Source organism: Cyprinodon tularosa, unplaced genomic scaffold (assembly GCF_016077235.1).
Source record: "Cyprinodon tularosa strain WSP-4 unplaced genomic scaffold, ASM1607723v1 ctg16, whole genome shotgun sequence".
NCBI classification, from domain to species: Eukaryota; Metazoa; Chordata; class Actinopteri; order Cyprinodontiformes; family Cyprinodontidae; genus Cyprinodon; species Cyprinodon tularosa.
Window position 1 is genome coordinate 1212342 of NW_024038437.1, and position 23419 is coordinate 1235760.

At 38.8% G+C, this 23419-nt stretch overlaps 4 protein-coding genes across 4 annotated transcripts; 2 read left to right on the plus strand and 2 right to left on the minus strand.

The window, feature by feature from the left end:
• Positions 1-1144: 1144 nt before the first annotated feature.
• On the minus strand, positions 1145-3933 carry LOC119780358. The gene is made up of 2 exons (XM_038280381.1): positions 3433-3933; positions 1145-1795 (listed from the first exon to the last, which is right to left on the minus strand). Exons 1-2 carry the CDS (start codon positions 3757-3759, stop codon positions 1346-1348), a joined length of 777 nt encoding a protein of 258 aa, XP_038136309.1. The 5' UTR covers positions 3760-3933; the 3' UTR covers positions 1145-1345.
• A 1000-nt stretch (positions 3934-4933) lies between these two features.
• Positions 4934-6495, minus strand: LOC119780363 (endonuclease domain-containing 1 protein-like). The gene is made up of 2 exons (XM_038280385.1): positions 6145-6495; positions 4934-6064 (listed from the first exon to the last, which is right to left on the minus strand). The coding sequence occupies exons 1-2, from the start codon at positions 6436-6438 to the stop codon at positions 5459-5461; spliced, it is 900 nt and encodes a 299-aa protein (XP_038136313.1). The 5' UTR covers positions 6439-6495; the 3' UTR covers positions 4934-5458.
• Positions 6496-9796: 3301 nt separating this feature from the next.
• Positions 9797-12885, plus strand: aplnr2 (apelin receptor 2). The gene is made up of 2 exons (XM_038280434.1): positions 9797-9931; positions 11052-12885. The coding sequence occupies exon 2, from the start codon at positions 11153-11155 to the stop codon at positions 12524-12526; it is 1374 nt and encodes a 457-aa protein (XP_038136362.1). The 5' UTR covers positions 9797-9931; positions 11052-11152; the 3' UTR covers positions 12527-12885.
• Positions 12886-14336: 1451 nt separating this feature from the next.
• On the plus strand, positions 14337-23419 carry hdac10 (histone deacetylase 10). The gene is made up of 19 exons (XM_038280450.1): positions 14337-14604; positions 15631-15765; positions 16040-16136; positions 16230-16327; positions 16521-16625; positions 16714-16782; positions 16870-16996; positions 17187-17252; positions 17334-17393; positions 17538-17627; positions 17701-17807; positions 20029-20096; positions 20378-20621; positions 20702-20780; positions 20869-20954; positions 22601-22657; positions 22755-22836; positions 22923-23111; positions 23180-23419. The coding sequence occupies exons 1-19, from the start codon at positions 14546-14548 to the stop codon at positions 23369-23371; spliced, it is 2010 nt and encodes a 669-aa protein (XP_038136378.1). The 5' UTR covers positions 14337-14545; the 3' UTR covers positions 23372-23419.

Below are 23419 nucleotides of genomic sequence, written 5' to 3' on the forward strand. Positions count from 1 at the left end.
CCGTTGACTCCTTCATACCTCCGTCCGTTGAGGTGCGCAATAACCCATATTTCCTCTAGGTGGCAGTGCTGGGCGCCAATGATTCGTCATTGATCAAAACATGGCGATGGTCCAAGACCTGATTCTGTTGACATTTTGTACTAAAAACTCAATAGCGCCCCCACCGTTTCCGGTAGTATTGCTCCGTATTGATCCGTTTCGTCCGTAAGCGTAAGCTCCCAATTTTCGTGTCAAAGTACGGACGAAATCGACGGTTCGAACGTATGAAACACTCCACACGTATCCGTATCCGTCTTTTACGTGAGGTATGAATGGGCCTTTACACCCTAAGGGGGTATAAATAAATTTCTGCCTGACAAAAACACACAAAAGTAAATAACTTATAGCCTCAAAGCTATTAGATTTAAGAAGAAACTTTTGGTACGTCTGTAAAGGTAAGATGTCATGAATGGTTTTCTGGTGTCAGCACCATTGTAGCTTTGACCCTGCCTGAAATATTAGGGACAAAATACAAAATATTTTGCATTTTTTGAACCTCGCCAAAATTTTCTTTGAAATAAACATTGCAAAACACTACCAAAATATTATTTATAGCACAAAAAAGTAGTACAGACTTTCAAATCTAAATGTTGTGTAAAAATATACCAAATTTGGACTCAATCAGATGAATCATAATTATTTTAGAATGGTATTAGTGAGAAATTTCTTAGGCGGAGGGGCCAGTTTGGCACATTTATCCATAAATGTCACCAAACTGTGCCAAATATGTTTTTTACATCAATACTGGGGGTTTGGTAAAATTACGAGGTCATGTAGCAGCTGGACCCGCCGGTGGGTCCGTAGGGTTCAAGGCGATAGGAAGACATTACTTATTACAAAACCGAATATCTTCAGAACAGCTCCAAATGACACAAAACTCTTATGGGTGAGTACAACATGATGTAATAATGTAAAATCAAGGGGCCAATGTAAAAAAAAAAAAAAAAAATGGTGTTCCCCTTTAAGTGTTTAATTTCAGTTTTGTTTTACATTTAAAACTTATGTTGTCATACTACTAAATCTCTAACCAGCCCATGTCGGTCTCACATGATGAAGAACAGCTTGTGACCTTTGATACCGTTAATGTGACTTAAAACCCAAGCCGTGATGTCATAAATCAAATATTTCTTTAATACAAAGGGCACTTTAATGGCTTTATCTTCTAGATATCAGAACAAGAAAACATCTGGAAAGGTGCTCAGTGTTCCCTACTTATTCAAACCAAAATATAAGAGAAAATGTCCTAACATAAGGGTGGTTATAAAGGAAGTACTAAAGTTCTTCACAAATGGAGAGCTTGTTCCTCTTATTTTGGCTGCCACTTGTATTCTATTTCCTCAATTTGCAACCTTCCCTGGCCGCCATCCCTCAGTGCATCGTTCTCGGCGATAAATCTGTAGATGACGTCTGTCAGCTCACGCTGACACCTCCTCCAGATGGTGTGCTCAAAGTTGTTCATGGCTGACCGGAGCCATTCTGCAAACGCGTCCCGTTCTTTATCACCTTCTGGTCTCAGCTGCTGCTGCAGGACCAGGAACTGCTGGGAACGTTCATCCACCTGGTTGTTGCTTTCTTCCGGTCCCTGCTCTCTTCCTCGACTTGGAATCCCAGAAGCCGATCTCATGGTGGAGTTGTTACTCTGGAGTGTCATGGAAACGGGCCTAATGGACTCGGGAAAGACAGCAGGAGGACCGGCGTTACAGGACGGGACGTTCTGTGGCGTGGGGATGGCATTAACAACTGCCTTCCTTCTCTTCTAAAAATAGACAAAGAACAATAATTGTAGCATAATTTCAGTGCATACTGAAGATGATTATAGTAACGGGAAACATTAGTGGCCCTTCACCTGCATGTTTTGTTGGGTTTACATTTAAACATATTCGGCATACAAGTACTCACACCCTGCTATAATATAACATTTTCTCTGATCATCCTTTCTTTACATGCTTCTGCTAGTGTATTGGACTCTGCCTCCACTGAAATCACTTGGACAGTTTTCATAGTTAAAGGTTTAAATGAGGGCTGAAAACCAAGCAATAAAGATAATGGATAGCCCTCTGACCAGAGTGTAAGAAGACAAAATTTGGGGATATATACAAAACTTTGCAGGCAGCCCTCATGTCCTACCTAGGTCTAACCATCCAAGTAATCTAGGAAATAGAATTACTTCTAAGAGCATTAAAAGAGCATTCAATTTCAGTTATTCATTCCTGTATAAACTCTGTGAAAGTAAGATTATAAGTGTTGGTATGCATGTGCATATACACATACTCATTTATATGTGAGTTTGTATGGATATTGATTGATAAATCTGCAGATTCGTGCATACCATTGAGATATGTATTAACTTCCCTCTGACATCATTGATGACCACACTCCAGTCTGGTAGGTGGCGGTAAATGCACCTTAAATTGGTTGCCATCCGCCAATAAAATACATAAGAAGACCCTCGCCCCCTTTAGTACAGGAAGAAGGTGTGGTGCCAGAAAATGAAAGCATTGGAGCACCCAGGCAGAGGCGCAGCCAGAAAGTTTTTATAAGGGTGGCCAGGGAATAACCAATGTACACAGAGGGGTGGCCGAAAGTGGATAGGTGCCAGAACCTCAGACTCAAGCCAAAGATAAGACAGCCTATACTTTCCTACAGCCGTTGCTAACAAATAGAAGCATATATTTAAAGATCAGTGCTTTCTAGATAAAAGGTAAAGTGGATAAAATACTTTCAGGTTTGATTTCTGGGGGCGAAAGAGAAAATAATGTGTCTGTGCAAGTCATCTTGGAGTCTTCAGTGAAATCATAGATAAGCAACTACTTTAATAATAACTTAATGTAGATATTAGTCCATGTAAATATTTTTATGCAGAACAATTTTTGATAATAGAAGTTGGCCCCAGACATGTTGTCCACTAAACCTTGTATTTAGACAGAATGGATATTTAAATATATGCATCTATTAGTAATCAAAAGGCTGTAGGAAAGTATAGTTAGTCATAATTAGAAAATCTGTATGTTGTGCTCGTTCCAGTTTAGATTGACCCTGAGGTTCTGGTGCCTATCCGTTTTCGGTCACCACTCAGTGTACATTGGTTTTTTGACTGGGCACCCCTATCAAATTTTTCTGGCTAAGCCTCTGCTCAATAGAAAATTCTTCTAATTTTATAATCGGCATAACACTGCAGATAAACAAAAAAACAGTTTCAGCTGTTCTGCCCATCAGTGATCAGAATGAAGGGCTCCTATTGGCTGTAGGGAGAGCAGCAGCTGCAGGGACTGATGAGCATTGCATTACCATACCTTCATCACAGCCCTTTTACAATCGAATACTGCAAAAATATTGGCCATATAGTGTATTTTTTTAACCCACTCACAGATTAGGGTATGCATTAGAATTTACCTCAGTTTGCAACATGTTGGTCGTCGTCTCGCGATGTTTTACGTGTTTGTCGAGCCACAGCAGGGACGTGAAGAGCGCAGGGACCGATTTCCTCCCCGCAGGATCAGCGCTCCTCTTTTTGCTCACCCGGCGTTTAGCCTTAGCGAATCTGTCACGGAGGTATCTCCATCTCTTCCGACAGACCTCCTCCTCTGCATCCACAGCCAGAGCTACCTCTTTCCATGAGTTGTTGACCATTTGCAGGTCTTTATACGACTTGGAAGACGTGTTGTATAAATTCTCATACTTTCTCACCGCCTCAGCAAGCCGCTCCTCAAAACTATCCATGTTACACAGGTCACCTGCTGAAATGTGTGGAACATCCGGAACAAAAACAGGGAATCACTTCCGGCTCCACTAGCAACGCCCCTCCAAATTCTGACCAATGGGAGAAAAACAATGTTTTTCTGAAAACCCCAAGAAAAATATTAATTCTGCTCAGGCGATCTGTCCGGGTAGATCAGTATGACGTCATCCGTTGCGAGAACAAGAATTAAAATGTCTCGGTTCTTGGGGATTAAGCGCACGGGCGGAGCTAGATGGGGGGCCATGGCCATGGCCATCCTTAGCCAATCAATGGCCACCCCTACCATCCCCCCCGCAGGGTTTAGTCGTACAGTGTAAGCTTACAGCTCACGATTTATGTTTGGCCCAATGCTCTGATGCGATCTACTTGCCCGGACTCAACTCCGCAGTTAGATGGAGTTGCTCTGACTCCTCTATCCAGGATCCAAACAAATAGAAGGGGAATATTAAGCTCACTATAGTAAAACATGCTGCCTTGGCAATCTGTGCAACTTTGTGCTGAAAGCACAATAAAAATAAAAGGCAATTACGTATTTGGACAAAGACATGGCTGAGCAAACGTGGCTACTACGGTCTCGCAATTTTACAGAAAGAACTGCATTTTACTGATTGCATCCCTGCCACGCTGCTGTGTTTACATCTGAGAGGAAGAATAAAAAGAAGAATCCTTCTTTGTGCACGCGCGCTGAGCAATTGTCCTACGATGGTCGGGAGAAAATCAAACATGTTTGATAGTTCGATAGTTTCTGAATTTAAAGCTAAGTTACTAAGGAGACCATAACTCCAAATTGACCCCATAATATTAAAAAGTGGGTCCCCTGCCTTAGGAGCAGACTTTGATCTCCATAAGGCCTCTCTGTCTTCATAAGGTTAGTAAATATTACAGGAAAGTTCCTAAATAGGTAAAGTAAACAAGTACATCAAGTATATTTAATATTTAGAAGGTACTTCTAGATAGGAAGGTATTTAGATGACACTTCTCCTTTCTTAAACCATTAATTTTTGTGAAATAATTTTACAATTTCCTTAGGTTTAGCACCTTAAATGTGATTCAATCTCTCAATTCAAAGGTTCCTCTGTTTTTACTCTTTTTCAGTATTTAATGTACTAAAATTCAACCAGGAACTAAATTAAAAATGAATAAAAAATATCTGCATTTCATGTTGAATTTCAATTTATTCAAATTAGAACATAACAGCAGCACTTGCTGTCTCCCACAAATTCAGAACAATCACTTAGAACCAAGAACAAATCCTTACCCGTCAAAATTAACATATTTCTATGACTTAGCTGCTGTGGAGGAGCAGCTACTCCAGTTAAAGCCGCTGGGACAGAAAATGTAAAACACAAGTCTAATCTGTGATGGCTGAACAAAAGGCCTTCACATTCACATGTCAGCTAGATATGATTAAAAAAAAAGAACAGATAATGTGAGCAGAGAGTAAAATTGGTTAGGTTGAGTTGATGAGTAATGTGTATAACCAAATCATGGAAAACCATCACAAAAAAATATCAGTTTAGGTAAAGAGCTGTGATCTGCAACTATCTGTTGTTGTTACTAATGCTTCTGACAAGGCATGCTTGGTACAAAGTGAAATATGTTACTTTAGTAATGTGAGAAAATCAAAATGCTAAAATTGAAAGGTAAAGACTGTCTACTTTTATAACTCATCTACTTTTCTTAAGCCAAATGCAGGTGATCAATGGCAGTATTGGAAGGCACACAGTTATCGTAGAAGATCTGGAAGGAGCTGCTGACATATGTTACCCTCTTCAGAAACTCCTCCAGGTGCTGCACTGTCATCTCCTGGACCCTGTTATTCTCCCTGTCATTGAGCCCATAAGCTGCAAATGCAGGGAACTTGGTGCGCTCCGTGTATGGAGCGTTGTGATCAAAATCCACGCAGCAGTAGGCCGACCAGAGATAGGTAGGGATGCCCAGCCGGTTGATGTTATTGCGGCGAATGGTGTGGCCTGAGGTGGTGATCCCCGTGACCACATAAGCGTTTCCACGGCAGTAGTTGTTCAGCCTCTTACGTATGGTGTGTTGGTGCATTTTCCAAGGACCGATGTTGAACTCTCGGACCGTGGGGACCACGTTGGTCAGAGTGTAGGTAGCTGCTTTGTCATCCTGATCGGCCTGGTGCTCGTCTGGGTTCAACTGACCTCGCTCGAAGATCACGGAGTCGGAGTAGTCGTCAAGCACAGCCTGAGAATCTTCAAAACTCTTGTAAACGTGTTCAGAAGGGAGCGTCTCCATCTCTCTGGATCCAGACACTAAAGAAAGCTGTTAGGATAAATAGTGTCAGAATAAAACAACAACAAAAAACAGTGCGCCATTAAACTTTGGACAACAAGTGTTCCTACCTGCGGCTCATACATCCAGGGGACGTCAACCACTTTGGAGCCATCCGAGCGCTTGAAAGTATACGCAGAGTAAACAGGGATGTGGCTGAAGGTGTCATAGAGGGTGAAGAACCGTGGCTTGCCCGCATAGTACTGACAGATCTTTTTTAAAGGCTGCTCCTCCAGCCCTCTTGGCATGGTCCCCATGTACAAGAACTTCTTACACTCGGGGGAGATGCTCTCCTGGACCTCTGCTCCCACCAACGCGATAATGAAAAGATACAGAAGGTTCTGCTCTGTTTTAGAGACAGACATGATGAAAGCTGGAGCATACAGTCCCCTCTCCAAATGAACGGCTCCCTCACTCCTCACCTTGCTCCGTACATTATACTATTTCAGATATAACATGCAAATCCTTATCTTATTTTATTCACGTGCCTAGAAACTCTCTCGCTGTTTCAACAGCTACTTTAACAGGACAGTAGAGTCTAAAATATATAATCTTTCCCTTGTTGCTGAAGTTACTGAAGCAGCCTTTAAACAGAATAACAATGATCAATTTTGTTAAAAACTCCCTTTATGCTCTTATCTTAAAACATCTGGAGAAAATTAAGGTATAGAGCTCTGCTAAAGAAATACTATATTGTTTTTAAACATGTTTTCAACATCTTAAATTTATAAGTAAGTTTGAAACAATTCTTTTCAGCAAATTAGGCAAGTTAAGCAAATAAACAAATTAGGCAGCTGTTTGGAGGCCCCACAGCAACCCAGAAGGAGGCCGAGAAGAATAAATATGCACAGTAACACTACATCGTAAAGATAGTTTGTACCCCAAAGAGGGATTTCCCAGGTTTCCATTAGGAATTACAAAACCAATGACCACTGAATTCAGAATTCCAAATGATGCTTGAGTTTTCACTATCCCATATGGCTGCTGGGTATCAAAAACTGGAGAAATGTCTTTTATAAACTATTTATTGAAATCCTTTTTTTTTTCACTAAATCAGTAAAAAACTTGCCTCAACATCTTCCCTCAGTGTTTGCAAGCAAAAATGGGAGACAAAATATATTGCTATCCTTGTGTATCAAAGAAAGAAAGAGTTGTAATAACCAAATCTCCCTGGTTTAACTCTAATTTGTTTTCTTTGATTTTTTTTTTGGATTCTCGGTTATTTCCTAGTCAGAAATACAAATTAATACCCCCGAAGTTCGTATTCCCACCGGGAAAATCCAAGCTTGGTAGGCAGCCCCAAATTAAAAATCCAACATGGCTTCCAGAATATAGTGAAAAGAAGATTAAACTTTGTTATGGCTTTGCTTCGCATAAAAGAAACCTGATGTGATGCATGTTAATGAACATTTTTCATAGTGTTTGCATGCATAAATGAATACAAATATTTTTTTAAACTTGAACTGCAAACAGATTAAAGTTAAGAATTGGATAAGTCTAGTTTTCCACTTTGGTATAAGGGTGCACTTCCTAATTTTCCCTGTAGAAATGCAATAGGAATGGTTTTGAATTGGTAATTCTAACTGGGAAAGCAGTAGGGAGCCAAGTACCCTCAAAGTCACTGTGTAATGTGACTGTGGCAAATCTCAACAGTCAATGCAGGTATAAAATTACTGTAAGCATGTATTATGGTTTGTTGATAAAAATAGGATAAAATGAGATTCAATATTGATACCTTATAAGAGCGAAAATAACAACTAGCAAATAGTAGGGTCTCAACTAGTGGGGGATCCATCAATTCGATAATTTGGAGCTACTACCCTGATACATCAAAAGGAGTCCTGCTTAGTGAAGGACTTGCTCCTAACTAGACTTTGCGTTGTTTTATATTTCTTGATGGTAAATTTTATGACTGAGTCTAGTGCCTGAAATACTAATGGCATATAGCATGTTAAAATTTTGTTAAATTCTGAACTTCAGGTACTGAAAAATTAGGATTAAGCTTGATATTATTAAAATTCTGATCTGATATGTAGGGGTCTTTAATTTATCACATTATTCCATTTGCAAACCAAGCAGGTAAAATATATAAATGTTTAAAACAAAGAGCAGAGCAATTCATCAGGATCTGCATAAGATTGGAAATACTTATTGCACATTATTTCCTAATCAGGTGTATGAGCTTAACTATCAGATGGTAATCTTTTTGTAATATTTGTACAAGAGTACAAAATAGCACGAATTTGATTATTCTCTATGCCTCATTGAAACAATCGCCTCCTTAAAAAGGGTTAAGTCAAACACTTTTATCATTCACAAACTAGTTTATTCTTAACAGCCAGTCGAATCTTTACCCTGAAGATATTTATAAATGGATCATAAAAAGTTACATCCAGACCCTAACCAAGTCATGAAGGGCTCTACAAAGTTTTCCAATATCTAATGTAAAATCTAAATGTTAACAGGAATGTCATGTTTAATTTGCAAGCTGTTAAGGATTAGAATTATTTGTATTTCACCCAAATAAAAACCAACATGTTCTTGATTCCCATCCTTAACCTTGGCCTGCAGATTTCTTTCTGAGGTATTGCTTGTATTAACTCCACCCTCCATATCCTTTTTTTCAACTATAAGCTGTTTGTCTGTGTTTTTCGTCCAGGCGAAAAGGCCGGGGAATGTTTCTTAGGAACATCTGTTCCCATAACGACAGGCTGCTTGCAGTATGACCTCTGTGGAAACAAACTTCCTGTTTACCACCCGAACATCCTGGTCATTTACTGACCTCACTGTGCCCTCAGATCCATTTCAACGCCCAGTTTCAGATGCCAAACTCTTTAGATTACATTCCTGGTTAAATCAGAGTAGGAACAATATCTAGAAACTTCCCCTTTTCTTTTATTAGATCTTATGGTCAGGCCAGTGGTTTCCTTACATAATACTGTCTAAAAGTTAACTTTCCTACAAATTGTTTAATTGTTAGAGTTTGTTTTATTTTTAGCCCACTAAAATAGGAATTTTTATGTGGATATTTAATTTTTCTTTCTATATACCTTTACTTCTATTACCTCCAAATATCTCCACATTAGAACATTTTCCTGTATTTGCAGGAAATAAAAAATAATGATAATAATAGTGAACATGCTTCTGGAAGGTAAAACAGATCAATGTGTTGATAAAAAGTAATAGTAATATTTTTAAGGAGTGTTCAAATGTTATTTTTCCTGATATGTCAAAAGAAATTATTCAGAATAAGCTAATATAACAGTAAATAAACTACAGTTAGAATTCAGTTAACAGTACTGAAGTTTTCTCCCTTTTTTAAAGCAACATTTCTTTGGGAATGTTGTATCAGTTATTTATGGGCCTTTCCTGTGCATTCACTGGTTTTAGGTCATCCATTTTCTGCTAGATGTTTGGGATCAGGCTCTGAATGTCAGGGCAGTAAAGTAATTTCTCTAATTGTTGGTTGTTGTATTTGGCTACTTTATGGGCTGTTTAAGGGCCAGGAGTTGGTTTGTCTGTCGATGTGTGCTCCCAACTGGGCTGTTGTTCCTTACAGGAGGTGTTTGTTTTGGGGGAATGGATGTTTTTAGGTCTTGTAACTCTCCTGGGGTGGTCCTATTGGAGTTGTGAAAAAGGAGGGCTTTCTCTGTGTATTTTTCCCATTTTCTGTCAAAGGAGGATACCCTCATATATACTCAGACATATGAAAGGATGCCCTTTCAAGCTGCAGAGGCAGAATGTAGCCGTTCCACTTCCAGGTAGCCTTAGATGACTGAATCAAAGGTTTTTCTTTTACACTGCAATGATAGACACGTTTTCAGCATCTGTGCAAGGATAGTATCCAAGCTGGTCAAGGTAAGTTCAACCTCAGTGTATTCCATGTTTTAATGTCTCAGCATTTCCTTTCTTGATTTGAAATATTGCCTTGCAAAAGTATTCACACCCATTTCTTTTGTCTTGATTTCCCAAGCATAAACTTTAGTATTAGATTTCATCTTAGGATTTTATGGGACACACCAACAGAGAGTAAAGCATAACAATATAATTTGAGGAAAAGGAATAAAAAAATAATAATATATATATATAACATACTATTTTTATTCAGACAATTGGAGGTATATATTATGTCTGCTTCGGACATCTGGAATCTTAAATGTCCATTCTCCTTTGCTAAATAGTTTATGACCAGTCAGAGTGGATGGAAAGTGCTGCAGATTCAACTGGATCGTTTCTGTTCTTTGACTAGGCGTTTCTGGCAGATTCATATTTTATACACCATTTCATCAATGACCCTGACGGAAGGTAAATTTGCCCCTTAGTTTTAATTCATTTCCAGTCTTTTGCATGTTTTAAGTCTGTATTGTCCTGTATTTTATCCACATCACAGTTACCCTAACCATTGTAGCTTACCTGTCCCTCTTGAAAAAGATGAATTCAACAAAATGTGTCCCTGCGGTTATAGGGAGGGTTTTGTGCAAAATTACAAACTGTGTTTTGCACGTTAAGTTAAAATCTTTAGTTTTAGTTTCGTCCGATAAGAGGTCTTTGTATTTTACATTTTTGGCTTGCATTTGAGTAGTGCAGATTTGTATTGTAAGTGCCTTAAGGTCTAAATTTAGAATGATCCACTCACTTTTCTAAATTGTCTTCTCCAAAAAGGTGACAAATGGGGTATGTCTGTTGCTCAGGGGTTTATTTAGGATCATGAGTTGAAAGGACAAAATGAAGACCAGTCTTTAAAGGTTTTTATTTGCAGAGATTACAAAATCATTTATTGTTTTCTTCCTGCTTTGCTCTACTTTGTGTTGGTCTGTCTTATAAGGTAAAAGTAGGATAACTTGAAATATTATGTTAGGTCCAAATGTGAACCAGTTCAAGGGTTTGAAAACTTTACAAGGAACTTTATACACCTGAATGTCACAGGACAAAGAGCATTAAAACCTGTAAAATGTCACTGTTTTTACAAAATTTTCAGACAAACCAGTTCAACACCAGGAGGAGAGAAAAGCGGACGGGTGATGGACCCAGTCTCTGTGTCGTGCTAAATCACAATGCCGGAATATTTTTAAAAGAAAGATGTCAGCCTTTCCCTACCCTGTCAGCCCTACACCCCCTATGTTCCACTGCGACTACAGTGACTGGTCTCCCTCCTTCTACATTATCCCGTCAGTCTACTTGTTGTCCTTCCTGGTGGGTTGCCTTGGTAACAGCTTGGTGCTCTGGGTGTACTTGCATCGAACCAATGCGAGAGGAATCAGGATAAGAGACAAACGGCGTATTGCAATAGGAAAGCTGTGCTGTTCTTTCAGAGCTACTCATCATGATGCTTCCAGAACTCACCATGTGTCAGACAGAGGGAACCCATCAGGACAAAGCTACAGGCCTTCCTCTCATGCCTTCAGCTCTTCCTCGCTCCCTCCCTCCATCCCTCGGCCTTCTCGCTCCCTGACAGACTCTCTGATTGCCAGTCTGGCTTTAGCTGACCTTTGCTTTCTAGTAACTCTGCCCTTCTGGGCTGCCTACACAGCAATGGGCTACCACTGGCCTTTCGGACAACCCCTTTGCCAGATAAGCAGCTTCCTCACAGCTCTCAACATGTACGCCAGCATATTTAGCCTTAGTATGCTCAGTGTGGAGAGGTACTGGGTCTTGACGGGACGCCGTCACTCAGGCCACTATCCCTTGCAGAGGTGTCCTAATAGGACTTTGTGGATACTCATAGCAGTGTGGACATTAGCAGGGATCCTGGCACTGCCTGGGTTGTTGCGTTCTGTCAGGGAAGTGGAGCTCGACCCAAAGTCTAGGGATGACCCAGGATCTTTTGTCCTTTCCTGCCAGATGGATTACTCCATGCTTGTTGGAGCAGAGCTTGACGAGGCTGAGAAAGACAGCGCTGAGATGTGGTGGGCTGCTGTATTGAGCTTAAAGTCAACTTTAATTGGCTTCCTCCTGCCACTCGTCATCCTGCTCATCTGCTACTGCTCACTGGCTCGGCTCCTCAGCAGGCACTTCGGACATGGCCCTCGTCCTGACCGCAGGCACCAGCGCAGACTCCTAAGAGTCATTATCACTCTAGTGATGGCCTTCTTCCTGTGCTGGTTGCCACTTCACGTCAACAAAACTATCTCTGTCCTAATGGAGTTTGACTTAATCCCCTACTCGTGCTCTTTAGACCAGGCTCTGCTGGCTGCTCACCCATACGTCACCTGTTTGGCGTACCTGAACTCCTGCCTTAACCCACTGCTTTACGCCGCCTGTGACCCTTCCTTCAGGGGAAGATGCAGAGCAACCCTGCTCATGTGGTGCAGGGTATGCAGAGAAGAAGATGAGGGGAATGGGAAGACAGAAGTAAAGGAAAGATTGGACAGGAGCTCAAATGTTCCAACAAGGACCCTGGAGGACACAGAGGGAAGGACAGAAGATGAGGAGGAAGAAGAAGACAGGTTATGAGGAGCTGGTCACACGGACAGAGGAAAAACAACAATGTACTATTTATATCAAAATCAAAAACCAAACAAAGGCTGATTTAAAATATGGGAAACTGAATAATATTTGCTGTCTAAACATTCCCTCTGTCTGTGTAAGCTTTTTTTAAACTCTGAAAATGGAAATGTTCCGATTTTTATATTCCCAGTGGTACAATGGATATATTTCCCACAGGAAAATAGATCTGTTTTCTAAATTACTTTATAAAGACATTATCTTTGGTCAGGCTAGAGCTTCTCATGTTATATGATATGTTGTACATTCCTAATGTACTCTGTATTTGTTGGTTTGTCTTGGACTGTTTAAACTTTTTTATTGACTTTAATTACAACAATAATAAAAAGTAAAATTATATTAAATTCTTCTTTGTTCATTTCTTACATAACTTTTCAAATACAATACAAAAATTTTAAAAGAAATCTGTTTAAAATCCGTTAAAAAAAACAAGTTACAGAACTCTTAAAAAACTTCAGATTTCAGAAGAAAACTAAAAAAATTTTAGTGTAAAACAATAATTAAAAGTGAGTATTAGAGTAATAGAAAGAAAAGGGAAAAAAAATAATTAAACTTCACAACGATATAAATGAAATGATAGTATTTATAAACCATTCCTTGGTAACATATAGAGAGGTCAGTAGACTACTCAAAAATTGTACTTAAGTTAGAGTAGTAATACTTGAACTTTTTTTTTAACTCAAGTTAAAGTAAAAAAGTACTTGGTAAAAAGGCTACTTGAGTACTGAGTAATAGATACTAATATCTGATTCAGTGTTTAGAAATTATGTAGACAGACAGACTTTATGTAAAGCTTCTGGTATTTTACAGACTCAAATGCATAAAGAATACAACAAATAAAACAAATTAATGCAGAGGAAATACTTTTGCCGATTTCTGTTTGCCACATAAAATGTAGAAAACCGATCCCTTCAGTGAGATATGCATATATGTTAGGACAGGGCAAAGAACTCCACTGATAATATCTACTGTTTACCTGGTCAAATTACCTAGTTCAAATTACTGACAGAGAACAGAGTAGTCAGACATTTTACTCAAGTAGTAGCAGTGATACTTTATATGAATATTACTTAAGTAAAAGTAAGAAGTACGGCACATTAAAACTACTCCTAAAAGTATTGTTTTTTTTCAAAATGTTACTCAAGTAAATGTAATTAGTTACTTCCCACATCTTGGCATGTATATCCATGTGTATGGATGGAGGCAGAAAAACAGCCTATTTAAAAACATGTATAAATACTTTTTAGATGACAGACGTAAATCTATGGGACTGATTCCCTCAGGGAGATTAAGACCTGGAAAAAAGACATAACTACTACTAGTTTCTTGGATTATTGTAGCCTTGTTGTCCTATGTAAGCCACATTTTCATTAAACCTAATTAAGGAAAATGTCCGACATGTTTTATGTAATCTACTTATATATTGGTTAATTTTCTCTGTTCCCTATTAATAAATGAATTGCTGCTTATATTAAGGTGATTTTTGGAAAAGGTCCACATTAGCACTCTAAAGATAATTTTTCGGTTGTCTTTTTGTCAATTAGATGTATTGTAATTGAAATGTATTGGATAAAAACAAAGGCTGCAATTTGAAATCCTTCAAATGTAAACTATGATTGAAATTCTTTTATCTCTAAAACCATGCAAAGAAATAGAAACATGTTCATCTGGGGAAGTAGTCAATCAGCATGGGGAAGTACCACCCTCCGTCCACTAGATGGCCACCATGCATCGTTGAAGTACCACTTTCTCACATGGGCTACTTTGTTTTCTATTTACTTCCAGTCTTCCGCGACACATTCATAATAAAGTTAGGACCGTCTTACACTAATGTCTATGGTCTTACATATCACTATGAGGTAGTCTAAATTAGTTTCGGAATCGCGCTGTTGGACCGAAGAGACTATTTAAAAAAAACAACAGGAGCGTTCCATATTTTTATTGCTTTCTACGTCTTTATCTTTCGCAATGGGGACGGCACTGATTTATGATGAGGAAATGACCAAATACAAACTGCTCTGGGTTGAGTAAGTTGGAAATATATTTTTTAAGCTTACTCTTGTTTAGAAGCGGTTTGTTAGCTACGGTCTCTGGGGGTGGGTACAGATTATACGGGGACATGTTTCCTGTACAGCAATTTAGAAAGGGACACCCGGACACAACTGTTCATCCCATAGATAAAGGCCTTCATTATGGATATCTATGGTTGATCCAGTTTATCAAATGTTTTTTATTCAATTTTACAAAATCTGTTTTTAATGTTCCTATATTTTCTATCGCCATACCTTCTTTTCGTATTTTAAAACAATAAATGCGAATTTAGAACATAAAAATATCAACCTGAATTTAACTACCAACTAAAAAATATTACTTTGAATAAAACCATGTTTACATAAAAAAGGCCAAACATAATCTTTATATATTAAATTTAAAAAAGGAGAGAAAACAATTATTAACATCCTTCTGTCTAAATGCATAATGCATTCATTCATTTGCTATTAATAATTATAGTATTAGTATAGTTTGGTTACATAGTTTTAATTTTGATACTGACTTTAGTAGAATAATATAGTAAATTCCTTATTTAACTAAGTTGTTTCTAGGAATCGTGTTTGTACAAAGTACACAGCCTGCTCTTCTTATAATTTGTATAAATAAATAATATAATAGCGATTTATCATTTAGTTTAAACTGAATAATTAGTTTGAAGTATTTCCAGACTCAGTTTTGAAGTTTTTAAAAAAAGGAAAAACAGACTGGCCTTCTGTCTTCTGTCAAGACTTTCAATGGGTCGAGGCTCTTTAACTCGTCATTCTCCATTTAGCAAAAAAAAACAAATTTACCACTCTAAAGCTTTTTAAATATCCCAATAAAATCATTTTAAAATGCAGAGGAAGCATTTTAATCTTTTTAAACCTATTGATATGTATTTACAATATAATTACAGTTATTATATGTTTTAGGTTTGTATATCCGGATCGAGTAACAAAAGTAATTTCCCTCTGAAATCATTAAAGTATGTCTGATTCTGATTCTGACTCTTCTTCCTGCAGCCCGGCATGTAAGATAGAGGTTCCTGAGCGTCTGACGGTCAGTTATGAAGCCTTGGTTAGGAGCGGTCTGTCTGACCGCTGCGTCTCTATACCTCCTCGTGAGGCCTCAGACGCAGAGATACTCCTCGCCCACAGGTCAGTCCTGATTGCTTCTATGTGGCCAAAGGCTGTAGAGCGGGCTCCTTATCAGACGCTTCATTTGTGGTGACTAACTCATCAGTTAGTCACCACAGCACCTCTAGTCCCTTTTAAACTTCTCAGGTTGATTGTTTGCATATATAACAGCTTTAATGTTCTTTTTTTTTTTTGAAATTATTAGCATATAGGCATCATGGAGAAAAGCAGAGAAAGGGATTCAGGAATAATTAATGATTATAAGCTCTTCATTAATAGGAAATTTTCCCAACAGTGAGGAGTATCTGGAGGCGGTGAAAAAGACTCCCTACATGACCCTGGAGGACTTGAAGGAGTTCACCCTTCAGTACGGCGATGTCTACTTCCACCCAGTTAGTCTGCTACTCAGCAGCTGTGTATGACCTTTGTTTCTCTGTGCTCCCGTGGTGGCATTGCTCACTTTTTATGCTTGTTTACTTCTCTAGAATATCTACCACTGTGCCAAGCTGGCTGCTGGGTCCGCTCTGCAGCTGGTGGACAGCGTGATGACAGGGAAGGTCAGGAACGGCATAGCTCTGGTCAGGTAAAACTCTAAACCTGCTCTGATGATGAACTGTGTCCATTTTATCAGGATTTATTTGTTTCATACACCTACTTTGTTGCAAGGAGGTTTTCAGTCTCTATTCCTGATTATTGCCATAATGAATGGTAGGAAACTATGAGTTCATACTGTCATATAAGGAAAAAAATTACATATTTTCCATTTCTGCTGGTAGACCACCGGGACACCACAGTATGCGCAGCGCTGCCAATGGTTTCTGTGTGTTCAACAATGTAGCCATAGCTGCACAGTATGCCAAACAAAAACATGGAGTCAAAAGGTATTTCCTCATTTCTGTTTTTCTGCATTTTCTCCAACTTATATGAGATCTGCATTAACTTAAAGCAACTTAAACGTTTCATTTCCAGGGTGTTGATAGTAGACTGGGACATTCATCACGGTCAAGGGGTGCAGTATTGCTTTGAAGATGATCCGAGGTTCAACAGCAGTTATAGCCTGAGAACATGTAGCAGGCTTAACAGGCTTAATGTTTTATTTATTATATTTATCTTGGTATTTTACAGTGTTCTCTACTTTTCTTGGCACCGATATGAGCATCAGAAATTCTGGCCTAATCTCAGAGAGTCAGACTATGACAGCGTCGGCAGGGGCAACGGAGCTGGCTTCAATGTAAACGTTCCTTGGAATAAGGTGATTAAACACAAAAGGTTAGCCTTGGGTTAAAGATGTTTAATGGATATTTGACATTATTATTGGAGTTTTTAATATAAATAGCAGTCAGACTGGAAGCACACACACTATCCTACGCACCTAAAGATAAAGATGTTGTGTTTAATCTATGAATAGCATTTCTAGCAGAGGCCTCTTTATGGTTTTCCAGGTGGGAATGGAAAACAGCGACTATCTGTCCATCTTTTGCCACGTTCTTCTGCCGGTAGCTTATGAGGTGAGACATTTTTAGAAGTCTTTTTTATATTTATACTGAAGTGTTATCACTACTTTTAGCTGATATGAGTCTTGCTCACAGTTTTGCCCAGACTTGGTGTTGGTGTGCGCAGGCTTTGACTCGGCCATCAGTGACCCAGAGGTACCAAAACAAAACAAAAAAATATAGTTTTTTATTATTCTTGTGTAAAGCTCCCTTATTTACACTTTGAATTACCCCGTCTCTTACACCTGCTGAACGTTTTTAGGCTATTTGTGAAAAATCGTCTAATTGTTTTGTTTTCAGGGAGAAATGTGCGCCACTCCAGACATCTTTTCCCATTTAACTCACCTTCTAATGAACCTTGCTGGGGGAAAGCTATGTGCTGTGCTGGAGGTCAGAGAAGCAGCTGTAACCTGCGGTGTCTATTTTTTACTGATCACTAAATCTTTTCTTTTTTCCTTTTCAGGGAGGATACAACCTGACTTCTCTCCCACAGTCGGTGTGTCAGACTGTTCAGACTTTGCTTGGAGACCCACTGCCTCAGCCTGCAGGCCTTAGGAGTCCGTGCAAAAGGTTTTTATCACAAAATACCTTTTAAGGTGGCATCAAACCCCAATGATTTAATTAACTTTATGGGACAGAGAAGGGGCCTGCAACCTTTCAAATTCTAGGAGCCATTTTACCCACAGCCCAGCTAAATTAAAGTCGTTTAGAGACGTAAATATTTCATGAACTTTAAATAAAACACTACTTATTACTTTTGTTGAATATCTGCAAATTATTTTGCCATTTTATTAAACCATAGGTTTTTTTTTTTAGTTTTAGCCCTTTAACACCAAGTGGATGACATTTGAGAGTTAAGACCTCTGCATCATCAGGGTGATTTTTTTGTTCTTAAAAAACTGATTTATACAATAAGATAAACACAGTGAACAAACAATCCATCATGAATTGTACAGCAAAGTTTTATGTATCATAAAGCGCACAAATAATTTAAATAATCTAATTTAGATGATCTATAATTGACGTGTTGTTCAATAGTTTTTAAAAATATAACATTTTCAGTCAGTAATTTCATGGTTTAGGCTTTCAAGGTTCTTTTCTTAAAGAAACATTTCTTAAAGAGGAAGCTTGAACATTTTTTTTTGTAGGAGATTATGTAAAAAAAGAAAAAAAATGAACACACATTTTCTAAGCTACTAGATCTAAAATCATATTTCTGCCTCTTTAAATTCGACCTGTTAAGAAAATTACCTTTAAATATTCTTCAAAAACACAAAATCTTGTATTTATCAATTTACTATATTCTTATTTTATCATCTTTAACCACCATTGTAGAGGCTCCTACTAGCCGCTTGCAGATTTGTAGAATCAGGTAGCATACTCGGGTCAGACAAAGCAGAGTGTTTGATATATGATTTACACACAGAAATGGGAAGTGTTGTGTGCAGTTATATTTACCCCTACTAAGTCATTATGCAGTGTTTTTTTAGATATGTTTCTACAGTCTTTGCATATCTAGAAACTAATATCTGTCCTAGTTTTCTTTGCAAAGCAACAAATAAGTGTAGATTATCTGTTAAAAGCATTTGTAAAGTCTTGTAAAGGGTGGCTTTGTTTGGCTAATTTTAACACATTAAAATGCTTTAATGATCCTGAGTTTCTAAATTTTTTTTAGCTTGTGATCAACATAACACCAGAATGGACCTGCCACGACCCAAACCAAAAGGTTTCTGGAAATCATCTAACAATTAGTATGATGATAACAATCTTTATTTGTTTACTTTATTTCTGTAGAGCAGGGGTGGGCAATTCCAGTTCCTGGGGGCCGGTATCCTGCAACTTTTAGATCCATCCTTGGTCCAACACACCTGAATCAAATGGCTGAGTTACCTCCTCAGTACGCAGTCGGTTCCTGCAGAGTCCTCCCGATTATCTGAGTACTTGATTTAGGTGCGTTGAACCCAAGGCACATGATACCGGCCCCCAGGAACTGGAATTGCCCACCCCTGCTGTAGAGCATGGTTATCCAACCCTGGTCCTCAAGATCTACTCTCCTGCAGATTTTAGATGTATCTCTGCTTCAGCACACCTTAATCAATGACTGAATTACCTTTTCAGCATATCATCAAGTTTGGCAAAGGCTTGGTAAAAAGCCAATCATTTGATTCAGCTGTATTGGAGCAGGGATGCATCTAAAACCTAACCTGACAACAGCCAGATGCATGTCTCGCTCCGCCTAGCTCTGATTGGAGCTGGGCGGAGCGAGACATGCATCTGGCTGTTGTCAGGTTATCTAAAACCTGCAGGAGAGTAGATCTTGAGGACCAGGATTGGAACCACTACTGTAGAGGATCTCTACACCCAGGGATTTAACTCGCTCACAGTTTAGTTTTCACAGGTATCAGCTTTTATTTAATTATTTTCCTGCCCTCAGCATAATGCTGCCACCCAAAATAAAAACCCTTTTGTGTTCTAGCCATCTGCTGCGCCCCTCTTTGTTCATAAAGCTAAGCATTATAAGCTAGCAATAACTCTTAAGACTTTCACAGGGTCAAAGAAACAGCCCTCATTGTTTTATTTCAAAAAGAGGAAGAGTTGGTTTAAGGGTATCAGAATAAAGGGTCTAATTATAAAGCATGCCGCACATCACAAGCTAAAAAGAGAAAAGCATGTTATACTTTGCTCCCATTTTAGAATGATGCTTTACTTTGTGTTTATCCATTTTTTGGACTAAAAACATGGGAGTTTGTTGTTGTAACTTGATAGAAGCTGTGTTATTGCTGTTTTCCAGTGCACTCGAGTCCCTGCAGTGTGTCCGATCAGCTCACAGGCGGTACTGGTCCTTCCTGAAACATGCAGGTAGAACATTCTTCACTACAGTGGTGCAGATTTCCCTGTTTTCCACACATGATCTCTCATCGGTTGATGACAGAGATTGGCTTATTAAAAAGCATTTTCATTTAGAAACTTTACAGATGTTCTCTTTTACATGTTAAACCTGTTTTCACCCCCTTGTAACACTAACTAAAGTGCAGCAAATTCTGCCAAAAATGAATTAAAGTGCAGAAAACTTAATTTTCTCTCCAGTGTAGATAATTACTTTTCTACTTCTTGACTCGTGGGATTTCTCGCTTCTCCAGCCAATCAACCTTCAACAGATATCAGCACCAAACGCATTAAATTGGCAAATGAAGAGGAGGGAAGGACAGAAATGGCAGTAGAAGAAAGGGCCGCCGAGATAAAAGAGTGGCCTGAGCCTCCAGAGCGTCCCTCTCCTCCTGTACGCTGTGCGTCGCTGCTCCCTGAAGACGTGGCTTGCCCAGACGGATTGAAACTCTTCAGCTCCTCCAAAGATCTCCCTCCACTTTTAGCCAGCAAGTTACAGTGAGAATTACTCAGAGTAACACACCTTATTTTATGAGTATTATTAGGTACTTTTTACTGATCTAAGCGGTTTCTTTAAGGAATGGTGCTGATGACCAGGATGCTCTCATAACTGTCTCAAGACTTTATGCCATGATTGAGAAAATGCTGACCAATGAGGTGAAAATCTAAATATTTGTTTCTTTGTCCTCCCTCTGCTAACTTGCTAGCGTTAGCTTTATGCTGATATAACTTTAATGCTTTTCAGATTGGAAGCGGCTTGGTGCTGATCTCTGACATCTCTGCAGCCATGATGGGTGCCCTCCAGGATCTCCCCTCTGATCTTGTCGACCGGTACAGAAATCCAGCTGCTGTTAAACATTACTGCATGGAAATATTTCTGTCAGCAGCGTTTTGGAACATGATCATTTTGGTTTTTAATGAGACATCATGGCCCATTCCTCTGTGGTAAAGTCAAAGCCGTATTTACCAGACTTTAGGCAAACCTCGTATCTTCTACTCTACTCTTCTACAGGGTTTCTGCAGGTCGTTAAAAATCAATAAAAGTCAGTAAATTAATATTTTTTAAATTAAGTCCTTAATTGGCATTAAAATTCATTAAATCTGATTATCGTGGCATTTAAAACGCTGTAATAAAAAAAAAAATTTATAAAAACAATTTCGACCTATATATCAGATATAACTGGTTCCGCGTGTTTGTGCGGAAATGCTTGCGGTTGATCGCAAAGCCATATGTATGGAAAAGAAAGTTGAGGCGGGAAAAAGCTAGAGAATGGGAAAATGCTAATTTCACCAAAAGTGGCTGGAAAACGAGAAATTTAGGGCATGGTTTTATATATATACATACATACACTGCTGTTCAAAAGGTTGGGGTCACATTGAAATGTCCTTATTTTTTAAGGAAAAGCACTGTACTTTTAAATGAAACAGGCTACTGTGGGTACTATTTAATGAAGATGCTAGTTGGGGACATGTGAGGAGTCTGTTTCTCAAACTAGAGACTCTAATGTACTTATCTTCTTGCTCAGTTGTGCAACGTGGCCTCCCACTTGTTTTTCTACTCTGGTTAGAGCCTGTTTGTGCTGTCCTCTGAAGGGAGTAGTACACACCGTTGTAGGAAATCTTCAATTTCTTAGCAATTTATCGCAAGGAATAGCCTTTATTTCTAAGAACAAGAATGGGCTGTCGAGTTTTTGATGAAAGTTCTCTTTTGCTGGCCATTTTGAGGGTTTAATTGACCCCACAAATGTGATGCTCCAGAAACTTAATCTACTCAAAGGAAGGTCAGTTTTGTAGCTTCTGTAACGAGCTAAACTGTATTCAGATGTGTGAACATGATTGCACAAAGGTTTTCTAATCATCAATTAGCCTTCTGAGCCAAAGAGCAAACACATTGTACCATTAGAACACTGGCGCGATAGTTGCTGGAAATGGGCCTCTATACACCTATGTAGATATTGCACCAAAAACCAGACATTTGCAGCTAGAATAGTCATTTACCACTTTAGCAATGTATAGAGTTTATTTCTTTAAAGTTAAGACTAGTTTAAAGTTATCTTCATTGAAAAGTACAGTGCTTTTCCTTCAAAAATAAGGACATTTCAATGTGACCCCAAACTTTTGAATGGTAGTTTATATATATGTGTCTGTGTGTGTGTATTTATCAGAGTCATGGGTAATTGTTGATGGCATTAAAATAATTTCTAAGAGCATTAAATTAGAGTTACTCATTCCTGTATAAACCCTGTTCTAGGCTCTCTTTAGAAAGTTTGCTCTTAAAAACATAACCACAATATCCACCAGAGATATCTATAGTGTGTCTGCAGAGCTTTAGAGGTCCAGTTCTTGTCAAATTATTAGAACTTTTACTGATTTAATGTGTTCCCTCTATGAGCCACAATCGGATGTTCAATCCCATTTAAAGGATGAGGTTTCAGACCAGCCTGATGATTTAGTTGTTTTACTTTTCTTTCTTTTAGGGTTTTGGTTGTTTGTGTGGGCAAAGAGAAGGATCTGAATTATTTGACCACTGATGGGTAATAGACATTTAAAATTCATTATAAGTTTTATGACGTTTTACTTAACAAGTTCACAGCAGGAATCAAACATTTGAACAGATCTGTCTGTTTTTAGGAAAATGCTTTTTGTACAAATCAGCGATGAAGACAAAGAAAAAGAGAAGAACAAATATTTTATTCCAGTCAGTTTAAAGAAGGTGAGAAGACTTTAAAGAAACAAACACATTAGTAGGAGTGTTTAAGAAAAAACACGGATGTGTGGAGTTTACTTGTCCTCTTTTAGGGATGCAGCAACACGGCCGGGTTCATCCAGGCGGTCCTCGGCCTCCTCCTGCCTCTAGCGTACGAGTATGACCCCACTCTTGTCCTTTTGGTTCGCACACCTGGAAGCGGAGTGAATGACAGCATGTGGCAGCAACTCATTGGTCTGCTGCTGGGCTTTGCAAAGGGACACGCTCTGGTTCTGATGCAGGTGAGACTATTGGAGCAAATTTTTAATAAAAAAATCTTTATGCGCAAATTATCTTCTTTATGTTTCAGACGAATGAAAAGGCACATGTGGGCCCCACTGCTTCCGCCCTGCTTGGTCGGCCTGCGCCTCCTCTGATGGAGCTTCAGACTCTGGACCAAGAGGATGGAGAAGCTTTGGAGAGACTGAGAGAGAGGCTGCAGATTGACTGGAAAATGCTGCAAACAACAAGCGAAGGGACTGAGGAAACCCTTCCATGTTAGGCACCAGTGCAAACTCTCAAGGCTCATGATTAGCTGTAGGACCCTGGA

Coding starts and splice junctions, on each gene's coding strand:
- LOC119780363 (XM_038280385.1), bottom strand. CDS start 6,438: ATGTCTGTCTCTAAAACAGAGCAGAACCTTCTGTATCTTTTCATTATC. Junction 6,065..6,144: donor CCTGGATGTATGAGCCGCAG/GTAGGAACACTT, acceptor TTATCCTAACAG/CTTTCTTTAGTGTCTGGATC.
- hdac10 (XM_038280450.1), top strand. CDS start 14,546: ATGGGGACGGCACTGATTTATGATGAGGAAATGACCAAATACAAACTG. Junction 16,626..16,713: donor CAAAAACATGGAGTCAAAAG/GTATTTCCTCAT, acceptor TTTCATTTCCAG/GGTGTTGATAGTAGACTGGG. Junction 16,783..16,869: donor TGCTTTGAAGATGATCCGAG/GTTCAACAGCAG, acceptor GGTATTTTACAG/TGTTCTCTACTTTTCTTGGC.
- LOC119780358 (XM_038280381.1), bottom strand. CDS start 3,759: ATGGATAGTTTTGAGGAGCGGCTTGCTGAGGCGGTGAGAAAGTATGAG. Junction 1,796..3,432: donor CCAACATGTTGCAAACTGAG/GTAAATTCTAAT, acceptor GTCTATTTTTAG/AAGAGAAGGAAGGCAGTTGT.
- aplnr2 (XM_038280434.1), top strand. CDS start 11,153: ATGTCAGCCTTTCCCTACCCTGTCAGCCCTACACCCCCTATGTTCCAC.